General features: G+C 46.0%; 1 protein-coding gene across 1 annotated transcript in view; it reads right to left on the reverse strand.

Annotated features, from left to right (window-relative positions):
• Nsf (N-ethylmaleimide sensitive factor, vesicle fusing ATPase) overlaps window positions 1–4,236 on the reverse strand; it is a 134,217-nt gene extending 129,981 nt beyond the window's left edge. Inside the window, exon 1 of the mRNA XM_021176539.1 lies at window positions 4,122–4,236. Within this exon, the coding sequence (XP_021032198.1) occupies window positions 4,122–4,133 (12 nt within the window). The 5' untranslated portion in view covers window positions 4,134–4,236. The remainder of the gene's footprint in view (window positions 1–4,121) is intronic.
• Between the last annotated feature and the right edge of the window lie 7,634 nt (window positions 4,237–11,870).

Below are 11,870 nucleotides of genomic sequence, written 5' to 3' on the forward strand. Positions count from 1 at the left end.
CAGCGGTTAAGAGCACTGACTGCTCTTCCAGAGGTCCTGAGTTCAATTCCCAGCAACCACATGGTGGCTCACAACCATCTGTAATGGGATCTGACGCCCTCTTCAGGTGTGTCTGAAGACAACTACAGTGTACTCATATAAATAAAATAAATAAATCTTAAAAAAAAAAAAAAAGGAAAAAGAAAATATCTGCAGCTAACAAATCTAAAGCAAGTCCTGCCCTCCTCAAAAGGGAAAACTCTACAAATAAAAAGAAAATACGAATATCCCAACTCAAGAGTGCACACGCAAGCAATAACGCATGGAGGAACTCTCCATTAACCAACTAGAAAAACGCCCAGCCTCTCTGCTAATCAGGACAAAACCAGAAATGACGTTGATGAGATCATTTTGCTTTATATTAAGTGTAATGTCAGCAACACAGAGTACGGATGTTTAGGAGCTGTGTTACAGGGCTGTGGGGAGTGGTACACAGCATTTAGTCCTAGTATTCGGAGGCACAGGCAGGCAGATCTCTGTGAATAGGTCAGTCTATTCTACAAGGTGAATTCCAGGCCAGCCTGGGCTATACTGGGAGACCGTCTCAAAAACAAACAAAAAACAACCAGCATTACAGCAAATGTTTGGTGTGCTACAAATACGAGTGTATCTAAGGGCTCAATCTTCTGTCAATTAACCATCTTTCTATAGCAAAATTATATACCTTTGGACAGGTGAGATGGTTTAGCAAGTAAAGGCACCAAGTCTAGCATCCTGAACCCAAGCCCTGGGCCCACATGGTAGAAGGAGAGACCTCACTGCACAAGTTGTCCTCGAGCTCCACACATGTGCTATGGCACAGACGTGCATGCTTGTACGTAAGCAAATAGATGCAAAAGCAATAATATACTTTCACCTTTGCGCCTTAAGTGCTTGAAAAAAAAAAGAATAAATTCATATGTTAGTGCTTTAAAGAATTAAATTTTATTTTCTAAAATGTATTGCACTTAACAATTCTTTTTAAATTTCTACCAAATTGATGCACAAACACAAGTGTATAAAACAGGTAATGAGTAAAATACCTAGCATAAATATCTAGAGCGGTCTCATAAAGTGGAGGCAAATAATAACACTAGCACTTTATTTTTGAGATAGGGTCTTATTCTATGGCTCAGGCCAGCCTAGAACTCAGTATGGACACCAGGCTGGCCTCAAACATACAGTGATCCTCCTGCCTCTGGCTCCCAAGCACTGGCATTACAGGCATGTGCCAACACACAGGATACAGCATACTAACATAATAGAGTCAGTGAGAAATAGATAAAGCTCTAAGAGAGGAACACAGGTCTTCAAGACGATGTAACAAAGTATCACAACTTACAGCCTGAGTAAGTGTTCCCTGAGAACACAGGCTTCCCAAGTGTTCTCTGAGTAGGCAGTAAATGGTTAAGGGCAGAACATTTACAAAGAAAGAGCCCAGCAAAGACCTTGTGGTAAGAGAAACAACTGAAGCTTCAAGGCATTGAAAGGCTTATATAACCTGAGCACAGACAGTGAAAGTGAGCGGAGGGAAACAGGAGCAAAACCACAAAGAGCCCCGAACGCCTTGTTAAGCATCTGATCTTCTCCCAAAACTAACCTGAGGATGGGTGTAAGCAGTAAGGGGCTGGGGAAGAGTAACCAGCATGGAGGATGGAAGAGGGGCAGAAGGCCAAAAGGAGAAGACTAGGAAACTTCCTGCAGTTATTCAGACCACAGAGAGAAAAGGGGGTGGAGACAAGGATGCAGAATGGTAAACTGACCAGGGAGAGGGGTACACCAACAGCAGCGAGTACCGAGGATATCTAAAGCAGCAATGCTCCCACGCCTACCTTTTTGGGCCCTGATTAAAAACAAAAAAAAAACAAAAAACCACTTTTATTTTCTTTAGTGTGCAGGAGGGAAGACAGTGATGAATTAATTATACAGGGGATGCGGCAAGAGGGGCAGACAATAGGGAAGAGAAGGCCTCCTGGATGAAGCACGTGTTCTGCAAGTGTGAGAATGTGAGTTCACATCCCGAGAACCACTGAAAAGCAGGTAGGATGGCTCACATCTGTAATCCTGGGTCGAGAGACTCCACAGAAGCTGGAAAGCCAGTTAGCCTGGCAGAGGCAGGGGCGAACAACCAAAGAAACCCTGGCTCAAACAGCGTGGGTGGCAAATACTAACCCAACGTTGTCCTTTGACTGCCACATATGGGTATGCATGTGCCCCTACCACCCATACACACACACATCCCATACCCGCCAGGTTTCCACTGGTGATGGTATCATTCAATGAGAGAAAAACAGAAAAAGTACCAGGGAAGTGGGCTTTGATCACAGCTTTGGGTTTAAACTAGAGTTCAAATAGTCTTGAATTAGTTATTTTATTTATTTACTCATTTATTTAATTTATTTGGGACGGTGTCTATGTACTCCTGGCTGTCTTGGAACTCACTATATGGACCAGGCTGGGCTCAAATTGTCAGAGGTCCTCCTGCCTCGGCGAGGATCAAAGGTGATCACCCATCCTTGTTCTTGATTTCAAATAGACACTTCCACACATCAATGTGGAATTTAGAGGGCAGTTCTGTAGAGGATGGATGGAAGCTGGAGAACCTCAGGCATACAGACAGTTGTAGCTTTGGCTCAGAAGGGATTAGCTGAGGAGATAAAACATAGTGTGGGATTTGAATGACAGGGAGGAGGAAAGTGACTCTGCAAGAGAGATGAGTCAAAACAGTAGCCCAGCATTACTGAAGCCATGGAAGAATGTCTTCCATTAAGGAGGAGACGGGCAACACTGTCAGACGCTCTGAGACATCACGTGTAACAAGGATTGGGAAATGGGCATGAATTTTAGGGATGCATTTCAGTCTGACTGTGGTGGGCCCAGGAGGTAGCAGGTGGTAAGCAAATGAGAGACAACACACACAGAAAATCACCAGAATTTGCCACTGGGAAAAAAAAAATTGGTTAGAGGAAAAGTGACATCTGTCGGGGCAGAGGGAGGGTTTAAGAGACCAGTGCGTTCCAGAAGGGCTGATGATTCAGGAGAGGGGCTCCTGAAGAGGCAAAAACAGACCCTGAAATGGTTAGAAGGGTCAGCTTGAGATAAAAGGGGAATTACGAGAAAAGGAAGAGAAAGAGATGGAGCTAGTCTGATGACCTCTACCGTCTCTTTGGGACTTTAGAATCTCATGACCTACAATTCTCTTTAGACAGGACATTTGCATATATGCATACATGTATGCAAACTTATTCAAATATTCAGGTGTAAGTGAATCAGCCAAGCACAACGTTAGTCTGTAATGACGCAGTTAATGTCCCCAGGTTTCGAACAGTGCAATCTCTGGGCAGGATCCATCCATCAGCGCTGTTAGCTCTGATGCCTACTGCAATAACAGCAGTGACCTGGCCCCATCTCTCCTCGCCAACCCCAATCCTACCCCGCCGTCCTACAAGCTTAATGAGGAAGTAAAATGTAAATCCCCGAGACTACAACACAGCCTGCTGCATTCGAATCGACTGTCATTTAGAAAAACAAAACGTGACACCCCAAGTCCATCCTCAGAAAGACATTGCTGCTTCACAGCTGATATGTTTCTTCCCAGGAGATGGTCTGAGGTTAGCCGTAAAAGTAATTTGCAGACCTCCCCTCCTCTTTTCATAACATTCATTTAGGAAGAACCAGAAATGGGTTCCCACACCCTCGCCCTGACTGCAGCAGACTACACCCCGCGGTTATCCGGCAGTGCCACCTCAGAAACCCTCGGAGGAGTGTGGAGGGCACACAGCGCTCGTCAGAGGGGGGGCTCCAGTGGCCACTACCCTCAAGATGCTTGAAGGACGAGAGAAACGAGCCCCGGGGGATGACAAGGGAAGCACGGGAGACCCGGGGGACGAAGAGACAACCCTCGGGGAGGACAGAGTTTCTGAGCAGAGCTAATCCCCTGCCGCAGCTACACTGTCTCGCCTCCAGCCTTGCTCTGACCTCCCTTCCTTCAGCGTTCCTGGGTGCTCAGCCTCGCGCCCCTTCCCCGGAGGCCGCGTGGACCTCGCAGCAGTCGCGACCTCGGGCGATCCGCTGCGAGCCCGGGCTGCCCGGCCGCCACTCACCCGGCCCGCCATCTTCGCGGACACGTCCGGCTCCCAGGTTGCAGCTCCGCACTCTGCTGAGCCCGCCTCCGCCGCGCGCGTGCCCGCCGGCAGCCCGCCCTCGCGCAGGCGCGCAGCCGCCGGGAGGCCGCGCCCGCGCCCGGCCGCGTCCCCGACGCCCTGCCCCATCCCGTGCGCGCGCGCAGGCCGAGCACCGCCATTTTGGCTGAAGACAAGCTGGCCGCCTCACTGCTACCCCATTTTCACAAAGCCATGTCAACTGGCCACGTGGCCTTTTAATGGACTTTTAGCTTTCTGCTTCCAGACCTCTTAAAACAGAATGCGCCGAGAAAACCCCGCGTGGTTACTGGCCTTTCCCCCAAAGGGGACTACCCCCACCCCCCTACCCCACCCCCGACCCCCCGCAATGGCTAAAAGCTGGTTCTGAATTCGGATTCTGTTCGAATCCGAGCTTTTCTTTGCAGGCACACTTGTTTTGAGAGTGAATCATAATTATATATGCGCTAGCTTTGTAGTTCGATATTTTCATTTATAAGCACAACTTATATCTTTTTTAAGGTGTTTGTTTGTTCGTTTGTTTTAACGTGCATTGGTATTCCGCCATCCACCTCTGCATGTTCAAAATTCTAGTATTTTGAGTCCTCAGAAAAAAAAAACAAAAAAACAATGCCAGAGAAAAACTAAAATGATTTGGATAAGCCAAAATACCAGAAGATAGTTCTATAAGCAGCACAGCAGTAAAAGTCTCATACAGGAAACAAGACAGGTGTACCCTGTCCTGCCAAGGCTGAAAGTAAGACTTTTAGCATGTAGCAGAGGACTTCAGGATTAAGGAGGAATGTTTGACATAGCTTCCTCATATCCGTTCCTTTACGTCCTCTTCAGCACTTTTTTCTAAAGTACTCTTGGGTCCCCTTACAAATATATAATGTCAATTAAAATGTATGCAATATGTAAAAATAAGATATTATATCTATGAGGATACATGAGCTTTTCAATAAGATTACTCCCTACAAAGGAAAAGTAAAGTTGGAGGAACCTTCTTAGAGGAAAGGATAACAGTCTCTGGGATGGAATGGGTACCTCTTCCTGGGAGCAAACCTGAAGACCATGAAATACTCTAAAAGGGAGATACCAGGGGTAGGGAGTGCAGCCGAATCAGTCCTGAGAAGCACCCAGCAGGCCCAGGGAACAGCAAACAAAAGGGTGTACACACCGACAGGGATAAAAGGGAGCTACAGGGATATTTCCCATGCTAGGGTGGTCAAGATAGGGACCAGTTTTTAGTAACTGGTAAGTCAGTACGTCAGAACCATTCACACTATCAATATCTTCACTGTAATGAGTGTCTCTAAGAGACAAAGGAAGGACTCAGAACTAAGCAAAAATTATATTTCCTCAAGAGCTGCCTCTCTTTCCAAGAATTCTGTACAGGATCTACATTCTTTTTTTTTTTTTTTTTTTGGTTTTTTTCGAGACAGGGTTTCTCTGTATAGCCCTGGCTGTCCTGGAACTCACTTTGTAGACCAGGCTGGCCTCGAACTCAGAAATCCGCCTGCCTCTGCCTCCCGAGTGCTGGGATTAAAGGCGTGCGCCACCACGCCCGGCTTGGATCTACGTTCTTATATCATCTTAGTATTGAAATTCTACTCAAGTTTTGCAACCGAAAGATTATTAAATTCATTGATATAACATACCTAACAGTGAAACCAGTAAGACCTAAAAGAAACTGGGAGCTTGCGTTCTTAAGCTGAAGTCTGTTTTCTGTGTTTATTGTTTTCTAATACACATTAAAATAAATTCAACCAAAAAAAAAACAAAAACAAAAACAAAACAAAAGAAACGTGCATTGGTGTTCTGCCTGCACATCTGTGCCAGATCCTCTTGAACTGGAGTTACAGTCAGTTGTGAACTGCCATGTGGGGTGCTGGGAATTGAATTTGGCTATCCTAGAAGAGCAACCAGTGCTCTAAACCACCACGAAACTACCTTTCAGCCCACAAAATTTATGTCTTTGGTAATCTTTTTTCTAGTATTGTTCCATTATTAAAGTATTCTGAGAATAAAGTATGCCCTAGGTTCCATTTGTGTATGAGGAGTTATGTGTGTGTTTGGGCCAGAAGATACCAAGCCGTCTTCCTCAATCACTGGTCCACCGTATTCTCCAAGGACATGATCTCTCACCCAACCTGGAGTAGACTTTGCTGGTTAGCAATTTCCAGGGAATCCTCCTGTCTCCTCCAGTCTCCACCTCTACAGTACTAAGATTACAAATACCTGCTGTCATGGTCACGGATACCAGATATCCTGACTGAGGTCTTCCCCTACTCTGAAAGCACTGTACCCTGCCACTGGGCCTTCTTCCCAAACCCAAGCTCAGTCTTTTAAGCTCCGTGCTGCCTTCCGTCACAGCATGTCTTCACTGGACTCTCAGAAGGCCTACCTTCAGGCTGCAGGAAGAAAGCTTCTACATTAAATGTTTGTCAGTCCCCCTGTTACTGTTTCTTTTCACATTTTACCCGAGACAATAAGGAATATCAGGGGTTTGCCTTAATTTCTTATTGAAGGAAATGAAGACATGACTGCTCCGAGGTTAGGGAGGATGGTTTTACTGTAGCTATCAGCGAGAGCATAGTGAGAGGCATCTGGAAGAGTCCAGACTGAAGACAGCTAACAGAATAGGTTGGGCCGTGAGAGGGGAGAGAGAGAAGGAGAGAATGAGAGAGGAAGAGAAGAGAGAGGGGGGAGAGGGGACCAGGAGAGAGAAAAAACGAGAGGCCAAGAGTAACCATGAGCGCACTCAACCACACTAGCTGAATTATTTAGACATTTGAGGGTGGGGGGATGGAGGGGAAGTCCAGCCCCTGGGTTGGAGTGGTTCAGGGTATTGGGTACAATGAGAGATGCTGGGACTAGCCACAGGTACTGAGTGAGACCTGTCCCAGCTTTTCTTGGGACCCAACACTCATAATTCATTAAGAAAAGGGGGAATTTTTGTCCAGTCTGAGAGAAAACAAGCAAATAACTAGAGTTCAGCATGTTTAGCAATTTAAACTTAAGAACTGATAAAATCAACCCAGGCATAGCCAGTGCGGTCTTTTCATACCAGAAGTCAGGAGACACAGGCAGGCTGACTATGTGAGTTTGAGGCCAGCCTGGTCTACAGAGGAAGTTCCAGGAAAGCCAGGGTTGCACCTCTTGGGAGGCAGGGGAGATACACAAAACCAAGAAAGAACTCATAAAATCAAGGTGTGAGCTCACCGTGAACCAGGAACAGAAGAGAGAATTCATGTGGATTTTATAAACTCCCACTGAAGCTGAGTCCCTGGTGCTGTGTAGGACAACTCGGATGTGATAGCTAAGTCAGGGGCGATTGCAGGGGGTCTGAGGAAGGGGAGGAAAACAGTTGAATTCTGATGTTAAAAAGAAAGAAGGAAAGAGAAGTAACCTATAGGAAGTAAAGAACCAGGAGGCTTTCTTGTCCTGTATCTCATCTAGGTGAGCCTCAGCCCTCCTAATGAAAACTGAGCTGCTTGTAAATCCCCCTGAGATGCATAGACTGATAAACTTAATGATTGCATCCTACTTTTTTTATTGTTTTTTTGTTTTGTTTGTTTGTTTATTGTTTTTGTTTGTTTGTTTGGTTGGTTGGTTTTGGTTTTTCGAGACAGGGTTTCTCTGTATAGCCCTGGCTATCCTGGAACTCACTCTGTAGACCAGGCTGGCCTCGAACTCAGAAATCCGCCTGCCTCTGCCTTCCGAGTGCTGGGATTAAAGGCGTGTGCCACCTTGCCCAGCTTTATTGTTATTTTGAATTTAAACTGCAGAGAGTTTGGGGGGGCTGCTTCTAGAAAGCTGGCAGGAATTTGACATTGGGCTAAGACAGGGAAATAAGCTTAGGCAAGAATTTGACTTTGGGCTAGGACAAGATCTTGACCATCTTGACAAGTCCCTGAACACCATGGGGCTATGTTACCTTGTTTGTTTCTTATCCTAGGAACTGACCTTATTCTTTGCAGGTACTTAGGATGGTAGAAAAGCAGACTGAAAAACAAAAACCTGCTTCACGCTCAGCACTGGCTGGAGCCATGTTATAATCTTGTCTAGTTGTCTCTTTCTTTTCAATCCTCACTTCCTCCCCTTAGACCTGGTTGACTGACTGAACTGGCTTGGTCATTAAACTTATAAATCACAGCGATTTTGCCCAGTTACCAGGTCCAGATAACATTGACTCTCAGCCCAAAGAGCTAACATCAGTTTCAAGGCTAGTGTCCCTATCTCTACCACTGGCCTGTTCATCTTGTTTTGCTCAGCCAAAGGGATGCAAGCAGAAATTTCTTCCAGGTCTTTCAACAAGGACCAGTGTTTATCAACTTGGAAGGCCCAGCTGCCTGTGAATGGTTAAAAACTAAACAGATCCTGCACCCAGCCCTGCAGGATCTACCAGTGATGCCTCAGGCAAATACAGCTTGTACTTTAAGCAAGTGTCGAAGGACTCAGAGACCTTGCTCCAGGTTGCCCATGTGTCTCTACAGCCCATCTGTGCCTTGCTCTGGCTCATGTTCAAGGTCATCTTAGAAACAGAGGGGAGCTAATACTACTGCATTTCCTCTTCAACAGCCCTTGCCATGGTAAGTGATGGTCTGTCTGGCAGCAGCTTGCTCACGTCATGTGGCCTTGGAAGGATGCTCAGACAAGATGCTCTGCCCTCCCCTGGGCTGGCTTGAGCAAAGAACCCAAGTTCAGTTGATCAGATGCTCTCCCAAACAACTGCGGTGACTGTCCTCAAGAGGAAAGAGCCAGGGTTCCTTTACTGTCGGGATGACATTGTGGCAAGGTTTTCCAGCTAGTGTTCAGCTCCCTGGAGGTTGCCTCTGTTCTGCCTTCTGCAAAATGTGGTGTGTGTGTGTGTGTGTGTGTGTGTGTGTGTGTGTGTGTGTGTGCTCTAGAATGGAAATGACTAACCTCGCTTTCTACAGGCTGGAGGCGTTTTTACCAGGCCAGGAGCACCCTAAAATTAAGAATTAAGGATATGATCAGAGAGAAAATGTACTTGCTGTGAGGAAACACTCTGACAAGAAGCAAATTGGGAAGGAGAAGGTTTATTTGACTTACAGATTACAGTCCATCATTCAAAGATGTCAAGGGAGGAACCTGGAGGCAGGCACTGAACCAGAGATCTCAATAGAAGGCTGCTTACAGGCTTGTTCTTCATAGCTTGCTAAGCTTGTTTTCTTCGACAATCTAGGACCACCTGCCTAGGGGATGGCACTGCCCAGAGTGGGATGGACCCTCTTTCGTAAATCATTAATCAAGAATATACCCCAAAGACATGCCCAAAAGGCTACTCTAATAGAGGCAATCCCTCAACTGAGGTTCTCTTTTCCCAGGTGACTCTAGCTTGTCAAGATGGTAAAAAAAAAAAAAAACTAACTAGCAGAGTAAAGAAGATGATAACAAAAGGCGTAGAAAAGCAGAATCTGGGCTGGAGAGATGGCTCAGCGGGTAAGAGCACTGATTGCTCTTCCGGAGGCCCTGAGTTCAAATCCCAGCAACCACATGGTGGCTTACAAACCATCCGTAACAAAATCTGACGCCCTCTTCGGGAGTGTTTGAAGACAGCTACAGTGTACTTACATATAATAAATAAATAAATCAAAAAGAAAAAAAGAAAAGAAAAGCAAAATCCAGAGTAAAGGATAGTGAGGCACAGGAAGTAGTGTGAGGGTTTGGCCACAGTCAGCTCTAGTGACCCAATGTGAGAGTGTTTTGCCGTGGTACCCACATACTTTCTCAAACACTACTCTAGTCTTTTGGGATGTGATTTACATTTAGATCTGTGGACTCTGAATAAAAAGATCGCTGTCCAGAGTGTTGATGGGCCTCGTCCAATCAGTTGATGGTCCTGGACAGAAGAAAAGGTCACCAATCCCCAACTAATTGTCTGAGCACTTACCTTAATTTAGCGAGGCCATGATTTTATTTATGATAAAATAATCTAAGTCTTTAAAAGATCTACCTTGTTAGGCATGGTGGCCCACACCTTTAATCCATCACCTGGTAAGCAGAGGCAGGAAGATCTCTGTGAGTTCCAGGTCAGTATGGTCTACATAATTAGTGCCAAGCAGAGCAGGGCTATCCAGTGAGACCCTGTGTGAAAAATACAAAAGCAATCCCATCTCCTTTAGACCAAGAGATAATTCAAATTACTGGTGGACTAGATCTGTGACTTTGCCTTGGGTGTCGAGCCTCTCCTGTCAGGCTTGACTTGGGACTTACCAGGCCTCCATAATCATATAAGACAATGGTAACCTTTCCTAGCTGTACACTCATCCTTTCAGCCTGTTTCTCTGAGGACCTCTCCAGAGTATAGCCCTCCAGCTAGTGACATGTCCAGAGAGAACCCTGTGACACGGAGTATATATTCACATGCTTCGTGGCAGGTCACCGAGGTAATGACAACCACGGCCCATGGATAGACATTTGTGTTCTAATTATGACCTCACACATTGTCCAGAGAGCAGTTCAGTTTGTGTTGAGGAAGGCTCTGGTGACATAGATTATGTTGATGGTCATTGTCATTGTGATGACTTCATTTCACAGGGGCAAAGAACCCTCTCCTAAGTCTGAAGGAGGTGGGAGGGTGATACTAAGGACAGGACTTGAGCTGATTCATTGTGACATGCGTGGTTCTGTTTTTCAGGATGCTATAGTTTAATACGTTCTTGCTTTCTTGCTTTCTTGCTTTTTTCTTTTTTTTTTTTTTAAGATTTATTTATTTTATGTATGGAAGTGCACTGTCACTGTCTTCAGACACACCAGAAGAGGGCATCAGATCTCATTACAGATGGTCGTGAGTCACCATGTGGTTGCTGGGAATTGAACTCAGGACCTCTGGAAGAGCAGTCAATGCTCTTAACTGCTGAGCCATCTCTCCAGTCCAGTTTGATACTTTCTACCCTACCAGAAGGGGGACATACTTTTGCTTTGTGGAAACTACAGAGTTAGAGAAATGGTGTTGGGGACAGAGTTAAGGGTCATAGGAGTGTATGGGTTTTGAAAGTCTTCCAGCTGGCTTATATGCAGATGATTCAGGAACTATCCTACTTGGCAAAATTTTCACTGCATTTTAATTTTCAGAGGTAACTGCAGTGGGTACCAGAGCCTGGGATCGGAGAACTCTCGCTGGGGTTGTTGTGCGGCAAAGGCAATATTCAGAGTTCCTTTGCATCCTCCCTCTGCGCCTCCCACCTCTCCCAAGATTATTCCACATTAGTAACCTAATGTACTCACAGGTGCAATTTAAAAGGATACCGCCAGGAAAGCATTGGAAAAAGCAAAGCTGTAATAGCAAAATGGCAGAGACGGTGACACCGTGTAGGCAGACAGCCTTATGCTTTGTCGTTCCTGTCCTAACCCACGGGTCAGCCTACCCCAGGAACAGCTTCACAGCCCCATCACAGCCAAGCTTGGGATGATGCAGTTGCCATCTGTCTGTTTTCTGTCGGTGAAACCTACTTCCTGGAGTGAGTGATGCACTGGGCTAGCAAAGGGAACAGCATGGAGGGAGGCTGTGGACTTTGTACAGCAAAGGAAGAACCACGCTGCAATGCAGCATTCCAGCTGTACGGGGATAGGCTGGGGGGCGGGGAGAGCTGCTCTCAAAGGAATGTCTTCTTTGCTCTTTGACAGATAAAGACGAAACACCTTAGAGCCGCAAACACCAATTCATTCTGGAAAGTCTGAGTG

This window comes from Mus caroli, chromosome 11 (assembly GCF_900094665.2).
Source record: "Mus caroli chromosome 11, CAROLI_EIJ_v1.1, whole genome shotgun sequence".
In the NCBI taxonomy this organism is placed as follows: Eukaryota; Metazoa; Chordata; class Mammalia; order Rodentia; family Muridae; genus Mus; species Mus caroli.